The 27127-nt window shown below is 43.0% G+C and overlaps 1 protein-coding gene across 1 annotated transcript; it reads left to right on the top strand.

The window, feature by feature from the left end:
- Positions 1-584: 584 nt before the first annotated feature.
- HECA (hdc homolog, cell cycle regulator) lies at positions 585-27127 on the top strand. The gene is made up of 4 exons (XM_032102007.1): positions 585-855; positions 15888-16928; positions 20027-20181; positions 22804-27127. The coding sequence occupies exons 1-4, from the start codon at positions 624-626 to the stop codon at positions 22966-22968; spliced, it is 1593 nt and encodes a 530-aa protein (XP_031957898.1). The 5' UTR covers positions 585-623; the 3' UTR covers positions 22969-27127.

The raw sequence follows: 27127 nt of genomic DNA, 5'->3' as shown, positions 1-27127 counted from the left end.
TTCCTTCCACTCCCTTTTTATTCCTGCACGTTCAGGTGACATTTTCCAACTGTTTCCCGCTGTCTGGACATTCACAGCGCCTGGCACGCCGCGGCGGGAGCGCGGCCCTCAGCGCACGGCCGAGGCCGGGGTTGCGGCGAGAAGCGCCCACGGAGACCCCCGCCCCCCTCGCCCGTCATCCGGCCCCGGCTGCGGGGGCACCGGCTACAGCTCCGGTTCCCGCTCCAGCTCCCGGCGGCAGAGCGCAACACGCCCCTCCTGGAAAACACAGCAGCCCCACGCCCGTGCCGACGGGAGCGGGGCTTTCCCTCTCACGATAAGCCCCGCCCGCCGCCCGCGCCTGGCTCAGCCCCAGCCCCCCCCTCCCAGCGCACGCCGCTTCCCACTGCCGCCCGCGCCTGCTCCGGGAGGAAGAGGGGCGGCGGTGGCGGGCGGCCGAGAGGGATACGCCTTTCACTCTTCCCGGCCCGGCCCCCCGGGCCCCGCCGCCCACCGCGGGCGCGGCGCAGCGCAGCGCGGCCGCCGCCGCCCCGCCATGAGCCGGAGTTAGCGGCGGCGGCGCCTTCCGCAGCCGCCGCCGCCGCCCGCCCGCCCGCCCCGCCGCGGCGGCGGCCGGGCCCGCGATGCCGAACCAGAAGGGCGGCAAGGGCAAGAAGAACAAGCGCGCCAACAGCAGCGGCGACGAGCAGGAGAACGGGGCGGCGGCGGGCGGCGGAGCCGCGGCGGCGACGGGCGGCGGTGCTGCGGGCGGCGGTGGAGCCGGAGCGGCGGCCGCGGGCGGCGGCGGCGGAGCGGGCGGCGGAGCGGGCGGCGCGGCGGCCGCGGGCGGCTCGGCGCCCGGAGACGTCAAGAGCGGTGAGCGGCGGGCCGGGCCCCGCGGCCTCCCGCGGTGGCGCAGGCGGCGGAGGGGACCGGGGGGGGCGGCGCGGGGGGACCCGTGCGGCGGGGGCGCGCCCGGAGAGAGGGGGTGTGCGGGCGGGTGCCCGGGGCGGCGGGTCGGTGTCGCCTGGGCCCTGCGCGGCTGCCGCCGGCGGGATCTCCCCGAAGCGGCTGCGTGTCGGGGTGTCCCCGCCCGGTGACCCGCTGCAGGGCGGGGGCCGCCCGGCGGCGATGCTGAGAGCGGCGGGAGCCCGCCTGCCCCGCGGCGCCCGTGTGCCATGGCTGCGGGCGGCCCAGGAGCGCGGTCCGGGGGCAGAGCGCATCCCCGGCGGGCGGGAGGCGCAGCGCTCGCCGGCAGCGGCCGCGCCGCGGCTGATTCGGAGCTCCTTTGAAAAATCCCCACTTTATTCTGTCACGATTAAAAATGGAGTCCTGCTTTTCGGTCAGTTTTGTTTGCCGTTGTACGGCACTTGGGTTTGTCAGGGTAACGTGCTCACTTCGCATCAACCATTTTATGCTGCCTTTGGTCCGTGGGTTGGATTTTGGTTCGGAGCGGTTTTGGTAAGGTGGTGTCTCGCAGAAACTTGCACTGCTATTCATGTTTCTTTTGCTGCAAAAGGATGTGTCAGGCTAAAACTAAAGGGAGGCAAAGATTTTATTTCGGTTTTGCTAAGCCGAACAACCACACCTCTTAGGTCTGCTTCTAGGTTTACAAACTACGGTGCAGAGTCCGTACTCTTCAGTTTTTTCCTCTCCCAAGCTCGATTTCAGCTTCTTACTCTCCATGCATTTCAAAAAGTAGGAGGGTGGCTACAGCTGGTATTATGCTTTGTGGCGGTAGTTTTGCCTGCTGCTGTTAGAAACGCAGTTCCAGGTGTCTTAGTTTGGTTTTCAAGATGTCTGATTCCCATGTATTATTTAATGGAAACTTTTCCTTGGAAGTATTATCAATTAATTGCGAATTACTTCAGCTCATGAGGTCTTTGCCAGACTACTTTTTTAAGAGTATTTCTCCAGAGAATCATGGAGAATGATTAGAATTTCCTTTTTGGGTTTGTTTCGGGTTTTTTCTTTACTATTTGCTTTAAGTGAGTGAACAAGGAAAAAAAAAGAGAGAGGTTAACATGAGTTAGAATATTTCTAGAGTATTTTTATCATTAACTTCAGTATGGTAATGAAATATGTCCAACATCCACATTGCATGTTGGCTTTTCTGTGGATGGGGAGAAACAGTGTTTTGAATGTTTTTTTTTTTTTTTTTTTTTTTTTTTTTTTTTTCTCAAGCATAAGTGGCAGCACCGGTGTGTTTCTGGTGTGGCTGTATTGCCTGGGATGATGAGGTGGTGCTCCATCTGCAGATGCCACAGGAGGTGATGCCAGTGAATGCTGGTAGTGGTACAGCTTGCTAGCCGGACAGGTTATCAGTCTTCTTCAGCTGTAAGACTGTGTGTCCCACATGCTTGGCATATCCTTCCCCTGTGCTGGCCAGCTTCCTCAGAAGTTGAGGCTGCCTTTGTGAGATCTAACCTGAGGCGCTGCTTTATCCTCTCTCTCCCTGCTTCCATATGACTTCAGTGGTCAGAAACATCCCTTGACTCTTTCACCAAATCCCTCACTGCCCCTTTTTTTACCCCCTCACAACAGAGGTATAGCCTTGGCTTCAACATTTGCTGTACAGTGCCTGGTCAGCACACCGGATCTTTGCTTTGACAGGATCATTGCATCTCATCATACCTTTCTTTTCTGATAATCATAAAGGCTGGAGGGGTAGATGTGGTTGCTAGCTTTATTTTACACTGGCTACTGCCCATCAGGTAATCCTGAGATGTAAGTTTTGTGAATTGTATTGTCACTGGTAAGTGGAAAGCTTTCCACAGTTTTGGTTCAGGTTGTGCTACAGAATTGGGAATCTGGCTCTTGTGCAGGGAAAAGATTAGACAATGATAACAGATTCCCGCAAATCTTCAAACCCAGTGGATCTGACATGAAGCTCTGTAGTGTAGCCACAGCCCTGGAGGCAAGTAGCCCATTACTAGACTCCAGACATTTATAAGCAGCTGTGCACTTGAGGGTTGCTTAATCACTAAGCAGTTTATGGAGGATGTGGCCTGCTGCAGTGAGCAGTGGGGTTAATAGAGTTCTGAGGTACACAGTCAAGTCTTGACTGTTCATGGGAGACTATCTGGGTTGTGGATTAAGTCTGCTGGGTGCAGGGAAGCTCTTAGCTGTGCTGCTTTTGGGTCATGAAGCTGCGTGCTGTGACTCCTGCTGCCCAGGCTCACTGGTCCTGTGAGACCATGGACTTGTCTCCTTCCCTCTCTCCTCTCTTCTTCTTCTCTTCTCTCTCACCGTATGGTGCCCTAGCATAATTTGTGTGTGTCTGGTATTATTGCTCTCCTACTCTACCTGTACCCTGAAAAAGCAGTGGATGATCATAATGACATAACCTGTTTTCTTTCATTAATGTGACAAGACAGAAGTATGCGGAGGTGAAAGCAGCAGATTTAACAGTTGAAAATATCTGTGCAGGCCTTGGCTTTGCATCATGATGTCAGTATGATGGTGTAATTACACAGTCACATTAGGACCCTACTTCACTCACGAAGAGATAGTGATTCAGATACGGGTTTTTTTTAAATCTTCACACTTCCTTATGTGCTCCGTGTGTTGTTTCTGCCCCTCATACATGTGCATAATGAAACAGTTTTAAATTTCCTCTGGGCTTCTCTGTGCGGCCCTGACTAGCTATGCCATATGATAGGGAACTGCCATTACAGCATCCCTTTATGGTGGAAAGTTCTTGTTCACTTTCACATTTTGATAAATTTTGCCTCAATCCCTGCACAATTTTCCCTTTAAACTATCAGTCAGTTTTTGGCATGATGGCTGAGAAATGTCAGCAGACTTTTCTCCTGCCCCAAGAGGGCATTTGTTTATGGTTTTTTTTGGTGGTGTTTCAATTTTTGCATGTTCAGAGCTCAAACTGTGCTTGAAGGTTTTAGACTCCCACAGGGGAATCAGGAAGGCAGAGAGCATAACCACTGACCAGATGTGATGGCTTTTCTCACCTTGCACTCTTAATTTCTCAGCAGGTATTGAGATGATGCCTACAAGGGGGATTCACAGTTCCTAGCTATGTCCTCCATTCCTATCTCTTCCATCAGACCACATGATAGATTAATCCTTGCTTGACCAAAGTGCATCCATTTTCTGCACTAAGTGATGCACAGGTCATGGAGAGGGGGATATGGGATGTGGGTGGATTAGTTTAACAGTATCACAGTGCACAGGGAAACTGAGATGTGATGTCACCAAAAGCCTCATTTCTTAGATTACCTGTCTTCAGAGTGATTGAGTGATGTTTCTAAAAAAACTTTAATTTTCTAATTTTCTAGCTAGTTTTTGGGGTTACTTTTCATAAAATCTGAGCTGTCATCATATAAAATTATACCAGCAGCTGCATGGGATTTTGCACTTACCCCATTGATGGCAGTATTCCTCATGGCAGTAGTTGGTTACCTTCATCTGCAGACATAAAAGAGTGTAATGTCTTGTGGATACTTTGCCCAGATCATCAGAAGAGGAAAATCCACGGGGTTTATTTTTAGATCTGAGGCTCTGAGGAGGAAATTCCTATTCTGTCTCTGCCTTGCTGAGGCTGGGCACTTTCAGATCCCTGCTCCAGGTGTTTTATCCCTGTATCCTCTGAATGTCTTGCTCTAGTCTCGACATACAGTTGTTTCTGACCCTAAAATTCCTTATTCTATTCATTTTCTTTGCCTTGTTTCCATTCTTCGTCTCATGAGTAGAGCCAAGTCCTCTTCTTTGGCTTGGTGGCCTCTAACTTAACATCTTGCTGCTTCATCCCTTGTCATTGTCACTCTGTCTCTCCAGCATTGGTGCTGTGGGAAGACTAGAGAAAAGAAGAAGCTGCATCTCCTTAGCTGTGCTTTTTCCCTTTAACATGGAATTCATTAAAGACAGCCAAATTAAACTAAAAAACCTCCACAGCATAACTGTCTCTAAATCACTGTCTACAGTGTACTGGCCACCTGTTTTAAGATCATATTTTTTGCCCCCTTGCTATGGGTGAGCTCTTAAACTGCACAAGTGGCAGAGCTGGCGAGTTGGTGGGTTGGCAGGTGGAGCTGCTGGCAGTCAGATTTGTGTGCTTTTGAACACTTCACCTGGGTTTCAAGAATTTGTAAGACTGATTTATTTTCAAATAAAGATGCTAATGTTGGAAAAGTGTATGGAGAGGGAAATCAGTAAGCACAACAGTGACTAATGTGTTGAATGCTGTGACTGGCCAACAATTATGATTCACTAAAAAAAAAAAAACCAAATTATATCCTGGACGTTGGATAGTTAAAGAGGGACAGAAAATGCATCAATGCAATGTTTAATTTAAAAATGTATTTTCAGAGAATGATTTGTTGTAGTGTTTAAGCCTGGATTAATATTTGCTGTCAAATGTTCCCTGCTGCAGAAAACATCCAATTCCAGTTTGGCACTCTAGTGATGTTCAGTATTGGCACCTTCTGATTATTTAGCCTGAGGGAGTCCCATTGGTATCAGTGAGACCACCTGGAAAATTAAGTTTCTATTCTGTTGCAGTGACTACAAAATTTAGTACCTATTAATTTACTAAGGGGAAATCATTTTGCCTCGTAATACCATTGTGTTCTTCTAACTGCAGAAATCAATTGAATGCAAATTTCGCTGTCTCTATCAATGCAAATCACGTTCAAAAGGACTTTCATGTTAGTTTTAGGATTTTTAAAACATACAATTACATGCTTTGGTAGCAAATGCAGCTCATGTTCTGCAAATCTTTGCAAATGGAATCATGTTCATGGTGTTACTGAGTAAAGTAAATACTATCCTTTCATGCAAGCAAGTACACACCCATTTAAGTTTGGGTTTTTTAAGTTACTTGCTATCAAAATGGTTATCAGTGCCCTGACAGCATTCTGTGTTCGTGTGATTAGTTATTGCTCAAGTGTCGTGCTTTCATGAGTAAGGTTTAGGCTTGCTGTTTACTCTATTTCATACAAGGAAATACAGTTTTTGAGCTGATCACTTTGATTTGCCTGTACTCATCCCATATCTTACTCCCAGTGATCTAACAAATAGTGACAAAATGATTTCTAGCCCTTGGAGACATTTGTAAGTTTTCTTCAGCCTTGCTTACAGCCTTGGGTATTGAGACATCCTTTGATATTAAAGTACTGTCATGGCTGGCAGACGTCCATCCTTCCCTGCTTTTCTTCCTGCAGCATGTGTGAGGGAAAAAACCAGAGGAAAACCTTGCATTCAGCTCAGAGTAAAATACTACAGCTAATCTTCAAGGTGTCTAAATTACAACAGAATTAGTAGGGCATGGGCTTTCTTTAAACTGTTTTGATAGAAAATCAGGTAATTTCAAAGAGGCCTCTTGAAGCAGTAATCTAGTCACTGGAGTGGGTAATTCCATTTTGAAAGCTTGTGGGATTTCAAGTGGAGCGCTAGCATTTCCTGGTAGACTTCAGTGACATTTATCTTGAGAGCATTCACTCCAACCTTTATATCTTTGTTTCTCAGAGTCTGTCAGTCCTCCTTCCTGGGCTTGAGAGGGATATTGCTGTTGTTCCCATCCTGGATGCTTGCTGGGAGAGGAGGTAGCTTATATTGGAGCCTGGCAATTGAGTATGCCTGGCACTCCCCAGCTCCACTTCTGTGCTGCCGATACCCATTATGAGAGCAGTGTACAACTGAGGTCTCTGTGTGCCACACAGATGCCAGAGATGGTACATGACAGGGCTGGGAGCCAGCATGGCATCGTGAGGGGGATGTCTGTGGGAACCAACAGCTCCACACTCAGGAGCTGCTGTCTTGCAGACATGCTGGGTACTGCATTTCCTGTTTCCCACTGAGTTTTTACCAGCTTCTTTAGCCTTTAGCGTGGAAAATACAGTCTGTCACACTGAAACTTGGGAAGGATAGACCAATGACACAAATATCCCTAGATCTGAAACTGTAAGAGGTGCTGATACCACTTGATTTACCCTGTTTTCTTTTCTCTCTTGCCTTGTACGTTTGGACTGAGTCTGGTGGCTAGCTGGCTCTCAGCCTGTGCAAGTCCAGCCTGCAGTGTTTACATCTGTGCTTGGCATTAGGGCATCTACTGCATGCCACAGTTATCTCTATTTCCAGCCTGAGCTGGAGTTTGCCACTGAAAACTTGCTAGAGCAGGTGCAGTGGAGTCTGCTTTAGTTATTATTAGAATGTCTGTTTCTTGAAGCACCAAGGTTAGTGCTCTGTAGAAATTCAAGTTATTAAAAGCTCTTGGAAGGCTAAAGTGAGAGGATTTAATGGTTGAAGTGCTTTTCTGTGGGGACAATTCATGTACAGACTAAGCAACAGCCAATGTTCAGAACACATTAGGGCCCACCAGTCTTGTGATAGTCACTAATCTTGGCATTCACCATGATAGAGGTCATCAGAAAAATCCACATGATGCTGGGGAACCTTCTTAGCTGGGGCATGATCGCTTATGGCACAGAGAACCAATTGTCTTCTGAGCTGGTTAAACCAATTCAGAGTTCACCTGAGAGTATCGGGGTGCATAGTTGTCCTGGCACTGATACAGGTAGAGGCTTAGCCCTGTTCTCTGGGGATCTTTCCAGTTGGATTCAGGTGTTACAGCACAAGTCAGGGCAACATGGATCCTATACAGAGAGTCTGTACATCCCAAGCAAAAGCCAAAGCTGATGACTGAGGTGTTTTCTGTATTTGGACAACACATATTAAATGGAAAGAAACTGGCTAAGTTGGCTAGATGATAATTGTACAGATTATGGTGACTTCTACCATGTGAATTCTCATACTGGGTTTCAGCAGCATGGGCAGTAGGTTCAGCTTGGAGCACAGATGGCTGTGTAAACAAGCCACAGAATTATTGTGCACATGTAAGTGCCTGTTTTCCTTAGTTTGTACAGTTTCAATCTTGATTTTCTGCCTTACTTTGGTGAGGTTATGGTTGAGGTGGGAGTGGGTGGTTGAATGAGAGCTGCAGATAACTGTATCACATGCTAGTTGCTGATTTCATAAACAGGCATTAGCTCAGACTGTGCTGTTAGTTAGGTGTTAATGTGGCAGGTATGTGTTAAGCCTTCATGATTTCCATCGTATCTTCCTGCTGCTATGAAGTTTCTAGGTGGTTTTTTTAACTTATTTTTTTATTGTGAAGAGATTGCCTTGGAGGTCAAGTGTGAAGTTAGTGTAAGTGAAGTGCATGGAGATAGTCCTAGCAGCTACTGAGCCCTCTGGGAATCCTGAATTCTCAGGTGAACCAGGGTTTAGCAGCTCCTAATTACCTGAAATCTTTTCTAGGGGAAGGTGATCACTTCATGTTATTACTCAGTTATTACAATTAGTGACATCTTGCACATGGGGTAAAGCATGTGAGGGAACTGGGCTGCTTATGGCTTTGTTCTCCTTAAGTGCCTTCTGAGAGTAGGTGTTGCCTGCAGCTGCGTGGTCCTGGGCGGGTAGGAGTGGGCTCCAGGTTGGCACCTGTTGACAATGTCCATGTGCAGGTGCATAATAGATGTAAAGTGGTCAGCCAGACTGGCTCCAGACAGCTCCTCTTTGCAATGTCAGTGGCTCTGTCTGTTGCTCACTGAGAATGGACTGCTGGCCTTGGCTTCTCTTTCCAAGAGCATGAGGGAGTCTTACGGCACAGAAGAAATCCCCTGTTAAGGGTGGCTTACCAGGTACTGCTGTCTTGTTTTTTTCCCTTCCCTCCTGGAAGCTTTCATCTTGATCATTCAGCAAAGATTGCTTAAGAAGTTTTGAAGAGATATCAGTCATCATCTGTGAGTGTAACCAGTATAAGCCCTGAGCTGAGCTGTTTTGAAAGACTTCTCTTACTGTTTGTCAGCTGTTATTTGTTGTTGTTGCTGCACTGAAGATCCAAGCCTGCCTTTTGGATCAACTTGTGAAGTATTTTTTCTCATTGCATTCTTCTGCTGCACTTAGGCTCTTAGGAAGGTGGCTGATCATTTCTGTATTGCCATATTATTTGTACTGTTTAACCAGTTATGAATATGACAATACCATTTTGTCACATCTTGGTAATTTTTGGAATATTAGATTGTATTACAAGGTTCAGCAAAGCAAATACATCAGACAATTAATTCAAGTTTTCTCTTTCTGTCTGTTTTGTTGTTGTGGTGGTGGTTTATTTTCTACAGCTGCATTACAGTATTAGTGCAGTAATGTTGTATGACTTCAATTAAAATAACCTATGCTGATGGCAGAGGAAATTCAGAAGATTCATGCAGATGGTTGGTACGGAGTAGCCTTCCCCAGGAATGACTCAGCTCTGGTTCAGGCTGGCAGAGTGAACAGTTCCTATCTGTGTAAGGTTGTGAAGAGAGCAATGTTCATGAGAAATCAGGGTAGAGATTAAAGTGCTTGATTTGCAAGGTATGTGTCCCACAGGAACCCTTCTGGTCTCAGTAATGTGCTGGCAACTAGTGTGTCCTTGGCACAGATGAAGAGATGCTAGAGTAACAGTAGATGAAGAACAAGCCATAGTAAGTGTCTTGCAACCAATCCAGTGCAAAGACCTTACCCCTTTCTTGGGGATAATTTCTTTTTCCAGATCCATAACAACCTACTGTTGCCTGACAGTTGTTTTAAGATGACAGTAGGGCTGCTGTCTCTTCCAGCCGCCACCGCACTTCCCTCTTCTCTGCCCCCAGCCTCACATGTTTAACACCTCCCTTGAGTTTTACCAGAGATGGCAAATCTGTGCAGTGAGCTGAAACGTATGCTGACGAGTACGGGAAATAATTATCTGTTTCTGTCCACTGACTGAAAAACTCTGGTGCTTAATACAATGGATAATGTGGGAGCATAGCAGGGGAAGAGCGAATTTTGCTTTAGGCTTCTGCATTGAGGAGTTGGAACAAATGAGAGCAGTCACAAAACTGAAGCCATGGAATCACTGCATTTGGCTTGCTGGGTGCATCTTTGGTTTTATGATGGGTGTGTAAACAAGTAAACAACATTCTCCTCAGTATACTTCACCAGAGGGAAGTTCCTCAGGCAGCTGTTGTTCTGCTGCCTTCATTTGGGTCATAAAATGGGAAGGATGGTCTTCATGAACTGCCTTTCTCTTTTATGAAAAAGGTAGAACCAGTTCATGAGGGAGGATTTTTTTTTTGTTGAAAGGTATTTCTCAGATGTTCTGTTTCTATTTCTGTTCCTGGCTTTTATGGATGTTTATAAACCTGAAAAGAAAAACGGAGAAAAAGCCAAACAACCCAATCCAGCTTCCTTGCAGTCTTCCATCATATTCTCATTTTTGAAAGAAAAGTTAATTTTATGGTGGCTCTGTCAAACATAAAACACAGCCTTGTTTAAACAGTGAGCTATCTTCGCACAAATGTGCATGTGTTTGGAATATTGTATGTTATTTCTGTTTTAGAAGACATTTATGTACTGCTCCTTCCAACTATTTTCAGAATCACTGTTCCGAATCACTACAGAGGAATATGAGAAAACATTTATTTTTTTACGTGGAAACATAACGTCTTGAAAGAAGCAGCACGCGCTTGTAGTTGCAACTTGACAGCCTACGTTGAAGCTGTTCTGCTACACAAAGCTGCACGCTGTCTTGTTTTGTTCTCTTAGGCTGTGAAACCCGTCTTGAAACTGAGAGTTAAACAGAAGTTCTTTTATCATTATTTTGGCATTCTTGTGAAAGGGGCTGCTGGGAGAATGGGTGTTGCTCTGATATCATGTAATCTTTCATTCTCCCTCAAGTTTTCAGTTTCATAGCTTTGGAAACCAGAAACCTGTTGAGCTGTTAGCTACTTGGAAGCAAATTATAATTAGGGCACAAACCAGCTGGGGATTACAGGTGTGGAGGGGCAGTTTGGCCATGTAATTTCTATTTACTTCCCATCATAATCTCTCTTGACAGCAATTGGTAACACTGTCATCATAAAACATTAGGACAATGATTCTAGCTAGCTCTGACTTTTTGAAGAGTATCTCAAAATGCATTTCTAATTACAGGAAGCATAAGGGCTTGATAACAAGAATTTTTGAAGTTCTGTAATACTGAAATAAGTGCTCTGTCTCATTTATAAAATGGTGATTAAATAACCCAGACCACTTTCAAGGGTGTGAATTGATGGGAAGAACTCTTCACGTTACCTAAAATGTGGCTCCCATACTGATCTGAATGTGGTCTCTTTTGTTCCTAAGGCATATCTGTTGCCAAGAACTGGCAAAATTGCACAAAAATTGCTGTTTTCTGTTTCTTATTTATTCTTTATGCAGGAACATGTGGCATGGTTATGTTTGGCAGGAGACATGGGTACAGAGAAGTCTGTATTCGGTCCTGCACAGTCTGTTTTATACACATACACCTGCTGGAATTTGAAATGTTAGGCAAAACCAAATGTTGGCTTGAGGTTTTTGTATGATGCCATGAAGATTTTTGCCTTTTCTTTTATACCCCTTTTATACCTTTTTGTAACTTCTGTATTCTTAGTGCTTTTTCCCTACATTCTTGGACTTGTTTGTCAAGCTAAGAGACTAAACATTTTAGAAGCTTCATAGTTAGGGATCAGTGTGCCCCAGACCCCAAGGTCCTCTCCAGAACACATTTTGTAAACTAAGATAGAGCCATCCAGGGGAGGGCTCCTTGGGGAGAGGGGGGCTCACTCGAGCCTCTCATAGGGGAATCTTTGATAGATATGCTAATTAGTAAAACCTATAATGTTATACCCGATCTTTTTGGGGCATACTCAGCTGGGTGCATCTCGATGCATATGACCTGGGCGTGTGCGCCTAAGGATCCTTAAAATAAATACCAAGGTAAAATCCCTTTTCCCCTTCTAACCGTGTATGAGTCTTGATTTTAAGACCAGGAAAAGGCATCAGTATGCTTTTCCGTAGTGGAGTTTTCTGCTTTCTTAGATACAGGAAAACTACAGAAGCGTAGAAGTTTCTACCGAGACAACTTAAATTAGCCATGCTGGGCTTCTTAGTTTCTGTTGTGGAAATACTGCAGCAGTTTAATCAAGGACTTCTCCAAACCAGCAGACTTTATAATAGCAAATCTGTATCAGTGAAAGCATGTGCTTTGACTAGCATGGCATAACCCATGCTGTGGAGCGCAGCAACATGGCAGAGAGACCTGTTAGTTTTCTGGAGTGTTTCCTATGCAGCTACAGTGACAGTAGTGAAATGTCAGATGAGTTCCCAGAACAAGTCCGTAGAGACCAGCTTCTCCTCCTGGCAATGATGTTTTCCGGAGCAATCTCAGTGGCACTATTTAACAGTTCATTGGAGTCTTTTGCATGAGGGAAGGCTTTGGTTAATTCTGTTGCTGTCTTCAGCTGTTCTAGACCTGCTTTTGCTGTGGTGATCATGTGACCAGCCAATTCACACTGTGTAGATAGAAGATCAGATGAGAGAATGTGTGGAAACTTCGTAATCATCTAGTGAACTTAAACGTTGAAGAAGACGTGGCTGTCCAGAATTCGTAGCTTTGTCTTTTCTTGCTCATAGTTACGCTGTATGGGAAGTTCCTCAGGTAATCTGGCATCTGTAAGTTCTTAAGGAGAAGCTGGAGAAGATCTCATTCCACGGTACTTCCATTGACCAACACGGAAAAGGGGGAAAAAAAAGTCTGTTGAAAGTCGCCTTTATTTTAGCCTTTAGACACCCAGTACATGATCATAATTAAGTAATTGCGCACATATTCTGTGGAATACATGGGCTGTGGTGATATTTTTTGTATTTCAGTCACTTATTTTATTAATTTCAGTTTTTGTCTGCATAGTGAAGAGTCTGTAAACTTCTTGGGGAGCTAGAGATCATACATTTTTGCATATGAACTCAAAAACATGTTCAGAGGCTAATCAAGGAAACGTTTTCCTTTTTTAGTCAGTTAACTATGCCAGTATGGATGAACAAGTATAGTGTCTTTATTCAATTCTAGACTTGTCTGTAGTACTTTCTTGGCTGTCAGCTATAATTATACCTGCAACTGTTAGAACATTTACTCTCTGCAGCACAGTGAGAGCATAAGTGGATTTTTGGCATGTTCTTTTTTTCGCTGCCTTCTTGCAGTGGTGGAAAGGAATATGTACCAAAATAGATGAATACAGGAAATGCATAAGTGAGAATTGTTCATATTGGAGCCTCCAGTACCTTGCCTCACAGATGCCTTCTGATGATTTGCCTTCCACGGGTTCAGTTTAACTGGCTTCTCTGAGGTAAATTGCATAAGGATGCTATAATCGTGAACTATACTTTCAGACCTTAAATATGATGAAAGAAAGACTAACAACAAAGAAAAACTTTGCAGAGATGCTTGCTGTGGTAGTGCGACTTGAATCGAAGACTGGGAGAATGGGTGAGAAAACTCTCTGAACTGGTAAACTGACATGTTTTGGTTCAGAGCAGGTAAGTTATCACTCACTTCTGCTCTTGGCCAGCAACATTATACTCAATAATACACACTAAAAGAGTGGAGAAAAAAATTAGTCACTGGTAGCCAATAAAATTGGTGCTTTTCAAAGACATCTCAAAACTTGCATGTTCTTAGTGGGCTTTTCAGAGACGCAAGAGAACCAATAACAATATATTTGTCACATGTATAGAAGGAACGTCCAAAGAATCTGTAGGGAAAGCCTCTCTTACCTCTGTTCTCTTCAATTTGGTAATTTGTTTTTAGTGACTGAAAAGTCCATATTTTGAAATGAAATAGGCTTTTTCTTCTTTAAAGGAAAGATTTTGGCAACGTGTTGCAATTTATAGGCCACTCCCTGAAGGAAAGGTATTGCAGATGAATTCTTATTGAGACAGAGGAAAATGAAGTGAAGGATGTGGCATCTTCCAGGGAATGGCTCAGGAAAGTTTTTCTGTGATATTTGTGCCTTTTTCTTCTGTATAAGTAAGTTTTAAGAACTACAGTAATCTTGAATTTACTGAAAGTAGCCTTGAAGATTTTGTTTGTTTATAGCCTTTTCCAAAAACTTGCTGGGAAAGGGCAAAACCACTAGCATGGCAAAGATCTGTTGTTGTAGAGCACCTGATTTGTGTATTGCTGCTGTAAGACTGATGATGATGGATAGTGTGTCTCTTACTGAGAGTTGGAGTCAAAGTACATGTAGCACCATAAAACCTCTCATTCTACTGCAAATTATGTTGTGTTATTTGTGCAAGCAGTGATAAGAATGAATGAATGAAAAGCAATGCAACTCAGTGGTGTTTTTTTTACCTGCTCATCAGATAGAAATTTAAAGTCCTAAGGGGAAAAAACCATCAATCATGGTAGCCTCTCTCCTCAAGGCTCTGTGCACCTCTGCCGTAAGTCCTGGGGCTCTGGCCAAGACTGGGGAACTTCAGGAAACTGTGTTTTAGATGGGGTGAGGCAGCACTTGACCACAGAAGACCCTGAAGAAGCCTGCTAGTATTTGAAATCAGTCACACAGAGGTTAAAGGGCAGCCTGACAGTTCTGTTGGAGCAGTACTTTCTAGGGAAGTGGATGAATTAGGAAGACAGAAATGCGGAGAAGTATCTGTAATACTTGAGTAAGCATCTAAAAAGTTCTTACAAAAACTCCAGTAGAAAATTTCCAATCCCTTTTGAGCCTCCCAGCTGCAACAGAGCAGCCAGCAATGGGAGCCATCTGTAGCCTGTGGTGCTTTGGTGAGGAACTGGAAAACGTCATTGGTTCATAAATGCAGAACATTTTATTGTAGAACATTTTTTTGTGTAGAAGCTGATATTGTTGCTGGGAGATAATTGAAGTAAACTGTTCTTTGCTCAAGGATATAGCAAAACTGCTACTTTGCTGATAAAATACCATGTTGCATTTGGATTTTTTCACCTGTCTGTGCTGCAGAACTGTTTGGTTTATGAAATTTAGCTATCCAGAATGTCAGTGGTGGTGAGTGATATTGATGCCTTGGAGTGGCTACCTGAAAACAGAGGCTAGACAAGAGTAAGAGAATAAAAGCAGGTATTTATTGAAGGGCTTTCAATAAATGGTACACTGTGGGTACAGAGCCCTAGGGCTACACCCAAGATGGACGCTGGGTCATGGGTTTTTCACGCTTTTATAAGTTTGGTCCATTTGCATATCAGGGTTAGTTCTCCAATTACAATTTCAGGTAATGATGTAATTACCCCATGTTTGCTCCCCCTGTCCAGAGGCTCAGTTTACAAATTTTGGGGCCTGGGACACCAAGGTGTTTTTGAGTCCAGGCCCGGAGAGGATTTATGTCTAACCAGAATGGGAGAGCAGTGGCTAACAGGCTGTGGAGTGTTAGAATTATAGACTAAAGCAGTACAGGATCTGAAAAATATAAAAGCTAAACTCTAAGGCATCAGTATAGTCTCTATTTGCCTAAGCAATGTAGTGAAGGCCCTCCTTTCTGTACTAGGAACATAAGCTGTTTGTCTTGCTTTTCAAAGTCCTGTGCTTCCTCCTTCTCTCCCGAGCTGTTGTCTCTTGCTCAGTCCCAAAGAATAGATCAATTCCTGCCTCTCCCCATGATTGTGAAGCTGGGCTGTATTGGTTACTTGTTTTTCAAACAAACATTTGTGTGTGTTCTCCCCATGTTGCCTCTCAGGCTTCAAAGCAGCCCTCCAGGAGCATTCACAAAGCTTTCTCCTTGCTTCTTAAGGCCTTACAACAGTATCCACAGATGCTTGAGGAGGGCTAACGCTTCTGAGGTGCTTTGGTTTTGAATATTAAACAGGCTGTAATGTCATTTTGTTTCTTTATTTGTGCATTTCCTTATCTCTTTTCACATGCTTATCTCTTTTTGGCAAATACTGCTTTTTGCACTGACCCAGAGCTAGTGCTTGAGGCCCTTTAGTAATACAGGTTGTTAGTAAGAGCTTGGTGTGTGTTTGTCACAGTGTTTAAAGAAAGTACTGCAGTAAATGGGCCATTAAGTTATTAATGTATTTGTTTTACCTTCTACAGAAGCCGCTTGTGCTACTCCACTGATCTGTAGCTTTGGGAGGCCGGTGGACCTGGAGAAGGATGACTACCAGAAGGTTATATGCAACAACGAGCATTGTCCGTACAGCACTTGGATGCACCTTCAGTGCTTCTACGAGTGGGAAAGCAGCATCCTTGTCCAGTTCAATTGCATTGGCAGAGCCAGGAGCTGGAATGAAAAGCAGTGTCGCCAAAACATGTGGACCAAGAAGGGATACGACCTGGCTTTTCGGTTTTGCTCCTGTCGGTGTGGGCAGGGTCATTTAAAGAAGGACACGGACTGGTACCAGGTGAAGCGAATGCAGGATGACAAGAAGAAGAAATCAGTGTTGGAGAAGAGTACGGGAAGGTCCATTACAGAGTCAGCAGAGGAGGCCAAAAAGGGCAGGCCAGCCAACAAGCCTCAGAAAGGCTTGAGCAATGACCTTCAGCGAAGGCACTCTATGGACAGGCAGAACTCCCAGGAGAAGGGTGTCATGGGTGGCAGCTACGCCGTTCGCTCACCTTGTGTCTCTCCTGGCCAGTCCCCGCCCACCGGCTACTCTATCCTCGCCCCCACGCATTTCAGTGGCCCGCGTTCCTCGCGATACTTGGGAGAGTTTTTGAAGAATGCCATTCACCTGGAGCCTCATAAGAAGAATATGGCTGGTGGGGGCATGTTCAGGAATGCACATTTTGATTATGGGGCAGCTGGCTTGCAAGCACATAGATCAGGACACTTTGATACCCCTGTGCAGTTTCTGAGAAGGCTCGATCTGTCTGAGCTGCTCACTCACATCCCCAGGCATAAATTGAATACTTTCCATGTGCGGATGGAAGATGATGCCCAGGTGGGCCAAGGGGAGGACCTTCGGAAGTTCATCCTTGCTGCTCTCAGTGCCAGCCACAGGAACGTTGTAAACTGTGCTCTGTGCCACAGGGCGCTGCCAGTGTTTGAACAGTTTCCGCTGGTGGACGGGACCCTGTTCCTTAGCCCATCAAGACATGATGAGATTGAATATGATGTTCCCTGTCACCTTCAAGGTACAGGTTGTCTGTCAGTCATGCTAGGTTTCATTAAATTATGGAACTGCCTTCTGTGCCCTGTCCTTTCCATTACAGATTTTCATCCCGATTCTGCATTTTTAAGAAGTTCTATAAAGCTTGAAGTAATGTCCAAAATGCTCACATGGATCAGATTGAAACACTTAGAAGGAATTACAAAAAGATGCTGTATAGAAAGATCCATGCCTTGTGTTTGGGCTTACAGCTAAACACGTTCTCATCTGATTTCTAGGTAGACCATGGGAAGGTTTTCCAGCCAATCTGTTCTGCAGCATGTGCATGCTCATTTATCTCTTGTGAGCTTTACTCCCAAGATACACATCAACCTTTTAAACCTTTTAAATTTAAGCATACTGTGCTGCAGCCTAGGTGAAAGTTGTATTTGCACCACTGATGAGGGTGAGGTACCTCTCATCTGCTTTCAGACTAGAGAGTATCAGTTTTGTTTTATAGTGAAGTAGTATTTTTTAAATATGGAGAAGACTCTAGTCTGACCTGTGTTAACATGGGCCTGGAGAGGCTGGATGTAGTAAGAGTAAGCTTTTAATATGGTGTGTTAAACAGCAGTGTAGTAGTGAAGGTTTTAGACTTATTTTGGAACTTGAACGTGCTTGAGCATGTCTTGATCATGTCCTAGCTCTCAGATGAGTTGAGGCCAAGGCATATGTTTCTTTTTTCCTCCTAGAGAAACAAGTAAATGTGGGCCAGCATGAGCTTTAGCGCTTCCCGAAAGCTGTGGCCCAGACTTAAGTGTTCAGGGTGGTGGTACATGGCTAGATGTGCCTGTCCTGCAGCCTGCTGGCAGCCAGCGTGGCTAAAATAAGTCAGAGAAAGTATCCCTAGTCTGGTGGTCAAAAGTATAGATTTACATGTTGAAAAGTGTGTTGGTGAGGGATTAACCAGAGGTATTTTAACATTCAAGTTTCTCACCTTTCAATAAAATACATTGTATGCCATGCATGGTCATAATATGTGTTATGTAACATACTTTTGCTAAGTAAGCCTTGTATTTTATTTTTTTTTCTTTCCTTGAATCACTGTGCACTAAGTCACTAAACTGTATTCATGCTAACATTATTGTTTCTGTCTTGCCTAATGTACTTGGAAGAGAAAAAGTGATAGGCAAATCTACAAGCCAGAAAAGTTCCAGGATAAACAGAATATATATTTGTGAGCTAACTATGCTTATTTGCTTTGGTGGGGAGTCACACAATATGCTTGTGATTTTTATCAGTACAGAAAGCTGGTTTAGTAATAGTGAAACTCGTCATTTGTTAACATTTGCCACTAAGAATGAAACTCTGTGAAATTATTTTTTTTTTAACTTAATTGCTTCTTAACTGTTGGATGATATATCTGAAAAACTTGTTTGGACAAGTTGCTGTGAATAATTAATTGTTAAAATTTTTGTTTCCTTGTCCTGGGTAAAATGGTTTATTACCAGAAATACTCTTCGAAATGAAATTAAGCTTATTCCAGGCTGTTATTTTCTTTTCAGAACAGAAAATCACTTATTTTATTTCAAGCTTGTTTAAGATACCAGATGCCCCATTTCCTGTACAAAAAATGTCCTGAAAATTAGCGATGGGGCAATGTAGTTTTTATAAAGTGCACAAACAGTGCAGAGCTTCAGAGACAGTTATGTATCTTCCTGCACAACACAACTTCTGTGCGTGGAGTTGTTTGAACATCACCAGTCTCAAGTGTTCACTTTAGGACCAGAGTTTATTATATTTTCACTTTAGTTTCATCCCATCGTGTTTTCTAGAGCTGAACATGCCAGTGTAGAATAACTCAATTTTTACCAGTTCATACTGTTAAGTGTATTTTGTATGTGTATTTTAAGAAGAGTCTATTTTTTCTTGTTTTTCTAAAATAGTTGGCTTAAAAACCAAAACAAGTTAAAACACAGACTATTAATTTCAGAAGTGTCTGGTATAGACTAATTATAAATTATTAATATTTTGTTCCCATTTGTGTAGAAGAGTTACAAGATGTATGTCTGTTGAATTACAGTTTGTGATGTGTTCGGTGCTTTGATGCTAAAGAGCACAAATTGCAATCTGAGGTGAACACATGTTAAACACAGTCCTGGTTTGTTGCTGATCTGTAACTTCACTACTGCTTAGCTCTGTCTTATATAGCAGGGCAAAATCTGGTATGTCACAGGATAAGTACTCGGTGTCAGGTCACTTCTAATGGCCAGCTATTAAACTGCAAATCAGTTTAGTCACTATGAGTCAGGCATAATCTGGGTGCCAGGTATTTATAATTTGTGTAGGAATTTTTGGTTTTTTGTGAAAGTTGGTCTCAGATTTTGCATTGGTAAATTTAATCACATGTATGTAGTGAAAATATTTGATTTCCAAGCCTGAGCCACTTGATTTGCATGGCAATAAATGTAACTCAGGTTTTGAAAGTCATTATGCATACAGAGCCTAAGGTCATGATAGAGCTCGATATATTCAGAGTTCTGAATGGCATGTTAAAGTCTTTGTATGTGCAATATGTAATGTTTTAAAATACACTTGTTGTTAATGAACAGTCAGAAGGAAGTACATGAAAAAATTTGCTCTTCTTCCTGTTGCTTTTTTTCTGTGGGGAATGTTAGGTCCTTGTTTCCTTCTTTGCTGGAAGATACTGGCAAGTTGTTAAATGAATCTGTACCAAGTTTGTTAATAAGCTTCAGCACTTCTCCACTTCTTATGTCAGGTGGGGATGAAGCTAGGGCAAAATTCTGGTTTTGGAAATACAGCAAGTGATCTTACAGCTTAACCTGGCATCTTTTCTTGGAGGTTTAGCAACTTCTTTTATAAAATATTTTGCTAAGATCTACCAGCAAATGATGTAAGGGAGAGTGGGCAGGGTGATGACTAATTCATGAGTTCTGCATAGCTTTAGTCAAGCCCCGTGTATTTCCTATAGAGAAGCAGTTTTTACTTTATCATTCACTATTTATAAAAAAAAAAAAAAAAATGTGTGATTTGTATCACTGAAGGTCAGATAGCACATTGCAGAAAATGTCTGTTTTAATCTTCTCTTCTAGTCTCCTTAAGATGTGTCTTTTCTGTCCACAGGAAGGCTTATGCACCTCTATGCTGTTTGTGTAGACTGCTTAGAAGGGGTTCACAAAATTATATGCATTAAGTGCAAGTCCCGATGGGATGGAAGCTGGCATCAGCTGGGAACTATGTATACCTACGATATTCTGGCAGCATCTCCCTGTTGTCAGGTTAGTACCATACATAAGTAAGACTCATAAGGTGAAATTCCAACTGATTAGATAAAGTCAAGGCTGTGTATCTCTTCTCCCTTTCCTCCTTCCATCCTTCTTTTCCAGCCTGTACCTATGATTGGAATACAAGAGGGCTGATGGATCTCTGTCCCTTTGTCATAAGAGGTACAATGGCCTTTAGCTAGACTAAAGTCATTGCAATGGTCAGTGGTTAATACATTTATGTTTTTAAATAAAGCTCCCTTTAAATGCACTGGTAATTAAATCTGATGCTTGATCACTAGCATCACTAGTGTCAGATACAGGTCCACATTTTGATCAGATGTTTCATGTTTTCATGTTCATAAACTGTGATTTATCCTAATTGTAGCAAAGAGGTGGCAAGGGAACAGAAAGGTTTTAAGTGTGCTCGGAGATTACTCAGCTCTCCTTAATCTTTGCTGTGGCTGACCCTGGGGATGGTACTCACCCACCACAGCCTGAAGCAACTTCATGTTCAGTAAACACTCGCCTAATCTATGCCTTGAGAGTGGAAGATCCAAGGCTTGGGGTTACACCAGAGTAGACGTGTGCCTGAGACAGCAGGATTATTGGCATTCAAGGGAATTAATTGTCCATGTGATGGACAGAGCACTTCTGCTGTGCAGGTAGGGGTAGACAGCTGTGAAAAAAACATTTGTCTGGGAATGACTCAGTGCTCCACTCCAGATGCTCAGACACACAGGTGGTGGTAGTAGGTCAGGACAAGAGCCTTGCAGAGATGCACCCATTCACACTGGGATCACTCCATGGTAATGTGCATACTTTAAAGCCATATGAAATGCCATTTTGTCAATATGCAGAATGCCAGTTTATTTTAAATTTAGCATATTTACCAAAATGTGTTGCTCAAAAGACAAGTACTGCTGCTGCTGGTTAAGGTGACATTGGTAGCAATTATAGCTACAGACAGATATATTACCTTCAAATTTAGTGTCTCTTGAGGTTGTAACTTTTTTTAAAAAACAGGAACTTTTAAAGGTAAAGCACTGATACTGACTTGCTATCTTCGTAGAAGTCAGCAACTTTAAATCTGAATTGCTTCTGTTGAATGTACAAGACAAGATTTAAGAGCTCATTATACAAGAGCCTTAATTACATGATTAATGGACAGTGTGACAGTACATGGTATATAAGAACTGCCTATAAAATCATTAGCTGCAGTGACTGTGATTTCCAGATAATAAGCATTATTGTTTCACCATGATTGTTACAGATGATTCTGTGCATACAGAAGAATGACATTTAAATATGGTATATAATATAAATCCAAATTGCCTTTCTGGTTTTATTTTGAATAATTTCATGCCTTACTTCAAAATATTTAGTTCTCCATCACAAATTTGCATGTAGAATAACGAACTGCAGCCATTGTCAGATTATTAACACTTAGCTGATGTGCTGGACAGTAGAAAAGGAGAAAACACTTTGGTTAAGAATTCCATAAAAATTCATAAACCAGTAGATTGTATTTCTTAAAATTTCTGCTTTTCAAGCAGAGCAGATGGCAATGAAGCTGTTGATTTATTTCTTTTTGAGTCTGGTCTCAGCAGGGATAGTACTTTAATAATTTCCTGCTCTCCTCATCCAGGAAAATCCCTTAAATCAAGGTGGCCTAGACAATACTTTTTGTTCTTTTCAGTGGAGAGCTGAAGCTTTCATTCGTGTACTGGGCTGTGAGGTTAAACTACAGTGCAGCTCAGGCCCTCACTGCTCATTTGCCACCTTTGCTCTTTAACTCCTTTACAGTCTCAAATCCCTTCTGCTTCTCTTGAGTATTCCAAAGGGCTTGCTGAGCTTTCATGCTGCCTGTTGCTTTCTTTGTATCAGATGGGCTGTGTTTTTCAGCTAGATTTCTTCTGAAGACTCACTTTTGTGTAACAGCTGAATATTAATAGCTCTGTCTGTCCTCACCTATGACCTTGAATTATTTCTCATATCCACCCAGTTAATGTTGCTTCTTTCTCAGCTGGATTTTGTAGAATAGTTTGTGTTGAAGTGATGTTTAGTTTGTATAACCTGATTTGTATTATAAATGTTTAAATAGACACTTAAAGTGACACAATACCATGTTGTGCTGATAAAGTAGATCGAATTATGCATTTTTAAGTCAAAAGATTAAAATGCTGGTATATTTTGTAGACAGATGATGTTCAAATGTCAACCTGAACGGTTGAATTGCATGGCACAAATACATAATTTCTCTCTTCGGGGCTTCATTAATGATTTATTGGGACAGCACTCCTTGTGCTGGGGATTGAGGAATTGATTCAGAGATTAAGCAGCACAAAACCTTGATATTCTCTACCTTCCATCAGTCAGAGTGGGAGGTGACCCACTTCCCAGAATTCGGTGGTGGTCTTTAATCTGAAAGGCATGGTGTGTGCCTGCGCGTTCCCAGTCCAGGTGAGGAGTGTCCTTACCAGCACATCCCATTACTGCCAGTTTTGTGACTGACCCCTTCTCCTGCTGGGGAGGACAGGGCACTGCCTTTGGCACCTTCTTTTCTAGAGGTGAGGAGCTGAGGGGAGTGTGGTTATTTCAAAACGTTTTTTTTGTTTGTTTCTTTGTTTTTTCCAGGCTCGACTGAACTGTAAGCACTGTGGGAAGCCAGTAATAGATGTGCGGATTGGCATGCAGTATTTCTCTGAATACAGCAACGTCCAGCAGTGTCCTCACTGTGGGAATCTAGACTACCACTTCGTGAAGCCATTTTCTTCATTTAAAGTTTTGGAGGCTTATTGACGAAAGCTTTGCTTTAGTAATAGCTATTTTATGGGTATTTCAAGTTTATTACATATCTTTTTATAGGATTCATTCTGTGATGAAATCTAATTTCTTTTCTAACTGAAAGAGCAGCTTCTTTGTCAGTGTACATATTAATATGTATATATACATGTTGTTAAAACCAGAATCCTCCTGACAAGATCTCTGTGAAGGTTGGAGGCTAGCCAATTTAATGGCCTTTCAATTTATCCCATGTGTGGGGTAAAGTTCAGCTAAAAATGATTTGGGTTTATTTTTTGTATAATTGTAATACAGTTTGTACGAAGGGTGTGGGGAGACATACAGGACAGAGAAATATGTCCAGTTGGAAAATGGGTAATTGCATAGGGTTGTTCCTCCAGCTTGGTGGAAATGGGAAATCCTTGGAAAGAAACGAATCTGTTACTGTTGAATTCATTCAGCCTTTTGCATTGGTTCCCAGGGGCCCAAGAGCTGGCCCAGTGTTGCTAGTCCCCTCAGCAGGCTTTCTTTCAGATTTCCCATGACCAGGGCAAACTAAGGTATCATGACAAGTGAATGTAAATATGTGCCAGAAAATGCAATCTTGAATGAATTCTTCTGGCATCACGTCTTCCTGCCATGTGTGTTTGATGTGCATTGCCCTCACTGAGTGATAGTGCAGGCAATAGTGCTACTTCCAACAGGGCTGTCATGTGCCCAGCTGGGTCATCTGTTCATACCAGAAGAAGCTGGAGATCTTAAAATGCTTTATTTGAAGGTGTTTCTTAACAGACATTTTAGGGAAGGAACTGGCTGAGCTGAATGGGGGTGTGTTTGTATGTGCCTGCTGGGGCTGAGGCTTTGCTGCCTGCTGCAGGCTGCTGTGACTGGTGTGGAAGGAGAACCATGAAGTAGGATCTGGGCCCTCAGACCTGTCAGAGCTGAGAGGTACTGAGTACAAAACATCATCACTTTTTAAAACAATTGCTGCACCTTCGTCTTTCAAAATTGTGTTCAGTCTAGGATCTAAAAACACGGAGATGTTTTAAGAAAGCATATTTACTTTCTACATGCCTCTGTGCTGTACAGAATAGACTGCATTAAGCAGTGAATTTGTATCAGAGAGCTTGGCCCTGTAGACTCTGCAGTTCTTGCTTCTTGATTCCCATTTCTCCCTTCCCTAAATAAAAGTTTTTAAATAGGTCATTAATCTTTTGCTTGGTTTCTCAAATCAGTTGAGATTTAGGGGACGTTTGGTTTTTTTGCTTTTCTCGATAGTATATTTATGAGGTGTTTGTCCACTTGAGAAGTGTGGGTTTTGTTTCTGTTTACATGGTGGGATTATTTTTTGTTTCTTCTAAAGTCTTTTGGTTTTCCAAATCAGAATCTTTTTAGAGTGTATCTGTTGAAATCACGGTCTTGAAAATGGCCCTGATAGTCTGGCACCCTGGGAAAGAAAACAAAACGTTAGAAGCCAAAATAGTGGTTTTTTTCCTATGTTGGACTGAGAATTACACTTCCTGCTGAATTAAGAAATTACCGTGCACATAAAACTCGAGGTGAATATCCATGTTTCTTTGTGTGTAAAAATGCTGAGTTCAGAGTTTTATTTCCTGACTGTTGTCACTGCAGAATTAGCTCCTTTTAGCATTAGCTACCCTTCCAGTAATACTCAAGCTGCACAGAGTGCTTATGTTGGCACAGGTGACCTACTGCTGGTTCGAGGGGCAGTGTCCTTAGGTGCCACCCAGCTCGTGTGGTCCAGCGCTGGTCTGAGCAGCTGTGTTAGCAGGCTGTGGTAGCCTTCACCACTGGTCCTCATCTCTTCTGTCCGTGTTCCTGGGCTTGGTTTTGGGTTTGGAGCACATTCTTGGGGTTTTGTGCAGTTGTCCTGTTTGCAACAGTTTTGGGAAAAACTGTTTCTTCTTCCAGGAGAGTTATGGGAAGGACTTTGGGAGACTTCTAATGCTGTCCTTTCGTGGCTACCATGAAGTTACACCAAGCCCAGTTACAGTGGGACCAGCACTGTAACCATTGTCCATAGGAGCAGGACCTGGCCTGGGCGTACTTGGGCAGGAAGAAGGTTTCTAGCAGATAAAACCTAATTAGCTGTGCGGTGTAGACTGCCCTTGTGGAGAGCAATCAAATGATAATTTGGATTAATTTCTCCAGAAGGATGAGCCCTTCAGCTTTGATGCTGTGTTGAGCAACCTGATAGAGTGGCTAACAAGGTTGGAGTTGTGTTGCCTGGCAGTACCATGAGAACCAGACCAGACAGACAACAGTGGCTGTCCCAGCAGCCTGAAATCATGCAGCAAAGACACAGCTCCTCTAATGAGAACAATTAAAGCATACATCTCTTATTATAGCTTTGGTCTTGAGTGCCAGTCATGAATCTGGGGTGTCAGTTCCCACATGGGATACATGGCATTTTGTGCCCACTTTTTTGTGCAGTGGTGAGGGGAGGTGTCACTGTGCAATGCACATGGTAGGGGAGAAGTGGGATCTGGAGTTGTCCTAGATACTTGTTCGCTTTCTTCACTTAGAGTAGCTTAATTTATAATTCTGCCCTTTAAGTTCTTGGATGCCTCTCTAGACCTGTATGTGTGACAATCAAAAATGAGTAGATATGGAATAAAGGGAATATAGCCAGCTTTAAAAACAAGTGTATGAGAGGTTGTACAATACATCCAAGTCAAAACCAGGAATGGAGCAGACTGAGAAAATGGGAAGGGGAAACCATATTTAAAGCCTTAACCCTGACAAGGAATTACATACAGATTTATCCAAGAAAACAATTTAGTTCTTTGCCAGCTTTTCCTTTTAATTCTGCTGTTAAGTGAGTCTTATGAGGAAATGCCTATTTTCTTGTAAAACACATCTCTCAACTGGAGGCTAGCAGCACACGTAGCGCTGTAAAAATGATCCTCAGTGGAAACCAGCTGAGCTACAGAAAGATTCCTCTGAACTTTCACTCCAAAGTAAATTTTCCCTAATTTGTGGAGGCTTTCCCTGCTTCTTGTTGGTACTGAAAGCTGCTCTTGTGTTACTGCAAAATGCAGTATTTTCTGTAACATGCAGATTCCAATCAAGCAGTCAGCCCTCACCTTTGGCCGTGAGAGTTTCCTGGGCTTTGCAGAAGCAGAAGCTCAAATGTAACTTCTTTGGGGCCTGCTGGCTACTTTGGAGGTTAAACTAGACCACAGTTGCTCTGCTTTCTGTCTTGACAAGCACTGGAAGTAGTCATGAGCTTATAAATGCATCATAAGGGAAATTACCTCCCTAGCTAGGGAGCTGCTTGCTTTGGTTATTTAACTAGTTTATTTTTCATTACCTTTTGTTTTTCTGATGCTGTGTGTTCTTTTTAAGCTGGCCCATGGTCAGATTAAATTTGCCTGAAATGTGTTTTGTAAATGAGAATGCAGTCCTCTGGATCTGGAGGTTCATTCTACTCAAGTGCACGATACTCCTTGTGATAGTAATAGGAGTTGCATGTGCAAATGCTTTTCTTTCCAGTAGTTAACTCTCCTTTCCATAGGAGAGGCTTGCATTTAGGTAGACTTCATATTTTGGATGTGTGAAAATGATCTCATCCATCAGTAAGATGTCTACAAATAAATTTTGATAATCATAACTAACAATGTGGACATCTTTTACATGCTGATGTGTAATTTGACATTTACCAATGTTAACAGCCTGAAATTGTTGTTCTGTCTAATGCTGCAGAGTCATTAAAATTACAGTTTTATAGCCAGACCATAGACTATCCTATAGTCTATTTACATTAACATCTCCAGTAATGAGCAGTGTATTCATAATGAGTTTAATTGGAAAATTAAGGAATATTCCTGTAAGGGAGGCATCTAGTCCAGTTTCTTTCTTCGTTCCTTTCCCCCCCCCCCCCGCCATGTATTCCTCATTTTGCTGTACCGAGTAACCAAGGACAAACACGTTGTAAGGCCACTGGTGAGAAAACCCCTCAAAAATATACTTGTCCATAAAGGTTTCTTGTTGAGACATTCTTGGATTGCACTTTTGCAGATGGAAGAATATGTACATAGCAAATGAATGTTGACGAAATTAAAATAATTGGTTATGATATCATTTATGTGTGTTGTTAGAGAATATTTTGTTGTGAGTTCTCTGTATTAAAAAGTAATAAATACCAGACAGCTAA

This window comes from Corvus moneduloides, chromosome 3, assembly GCF_009650955.1.
Source record: "Corvus moneduloides isolate bCorMon1 chromosome 3, bCorMon1.pri, whole genome shotgun sequence".
NCBI classification, from domain to species: domain Eukaryota; kingdom Metazoa; phylum Chordata; class Aves; order Passeriformes; family Corvidae; genus Corvus; species Corvus moneduloides.
This window is presented reverse-complemented; position numbering and strand designations above follow the sequence as displayed.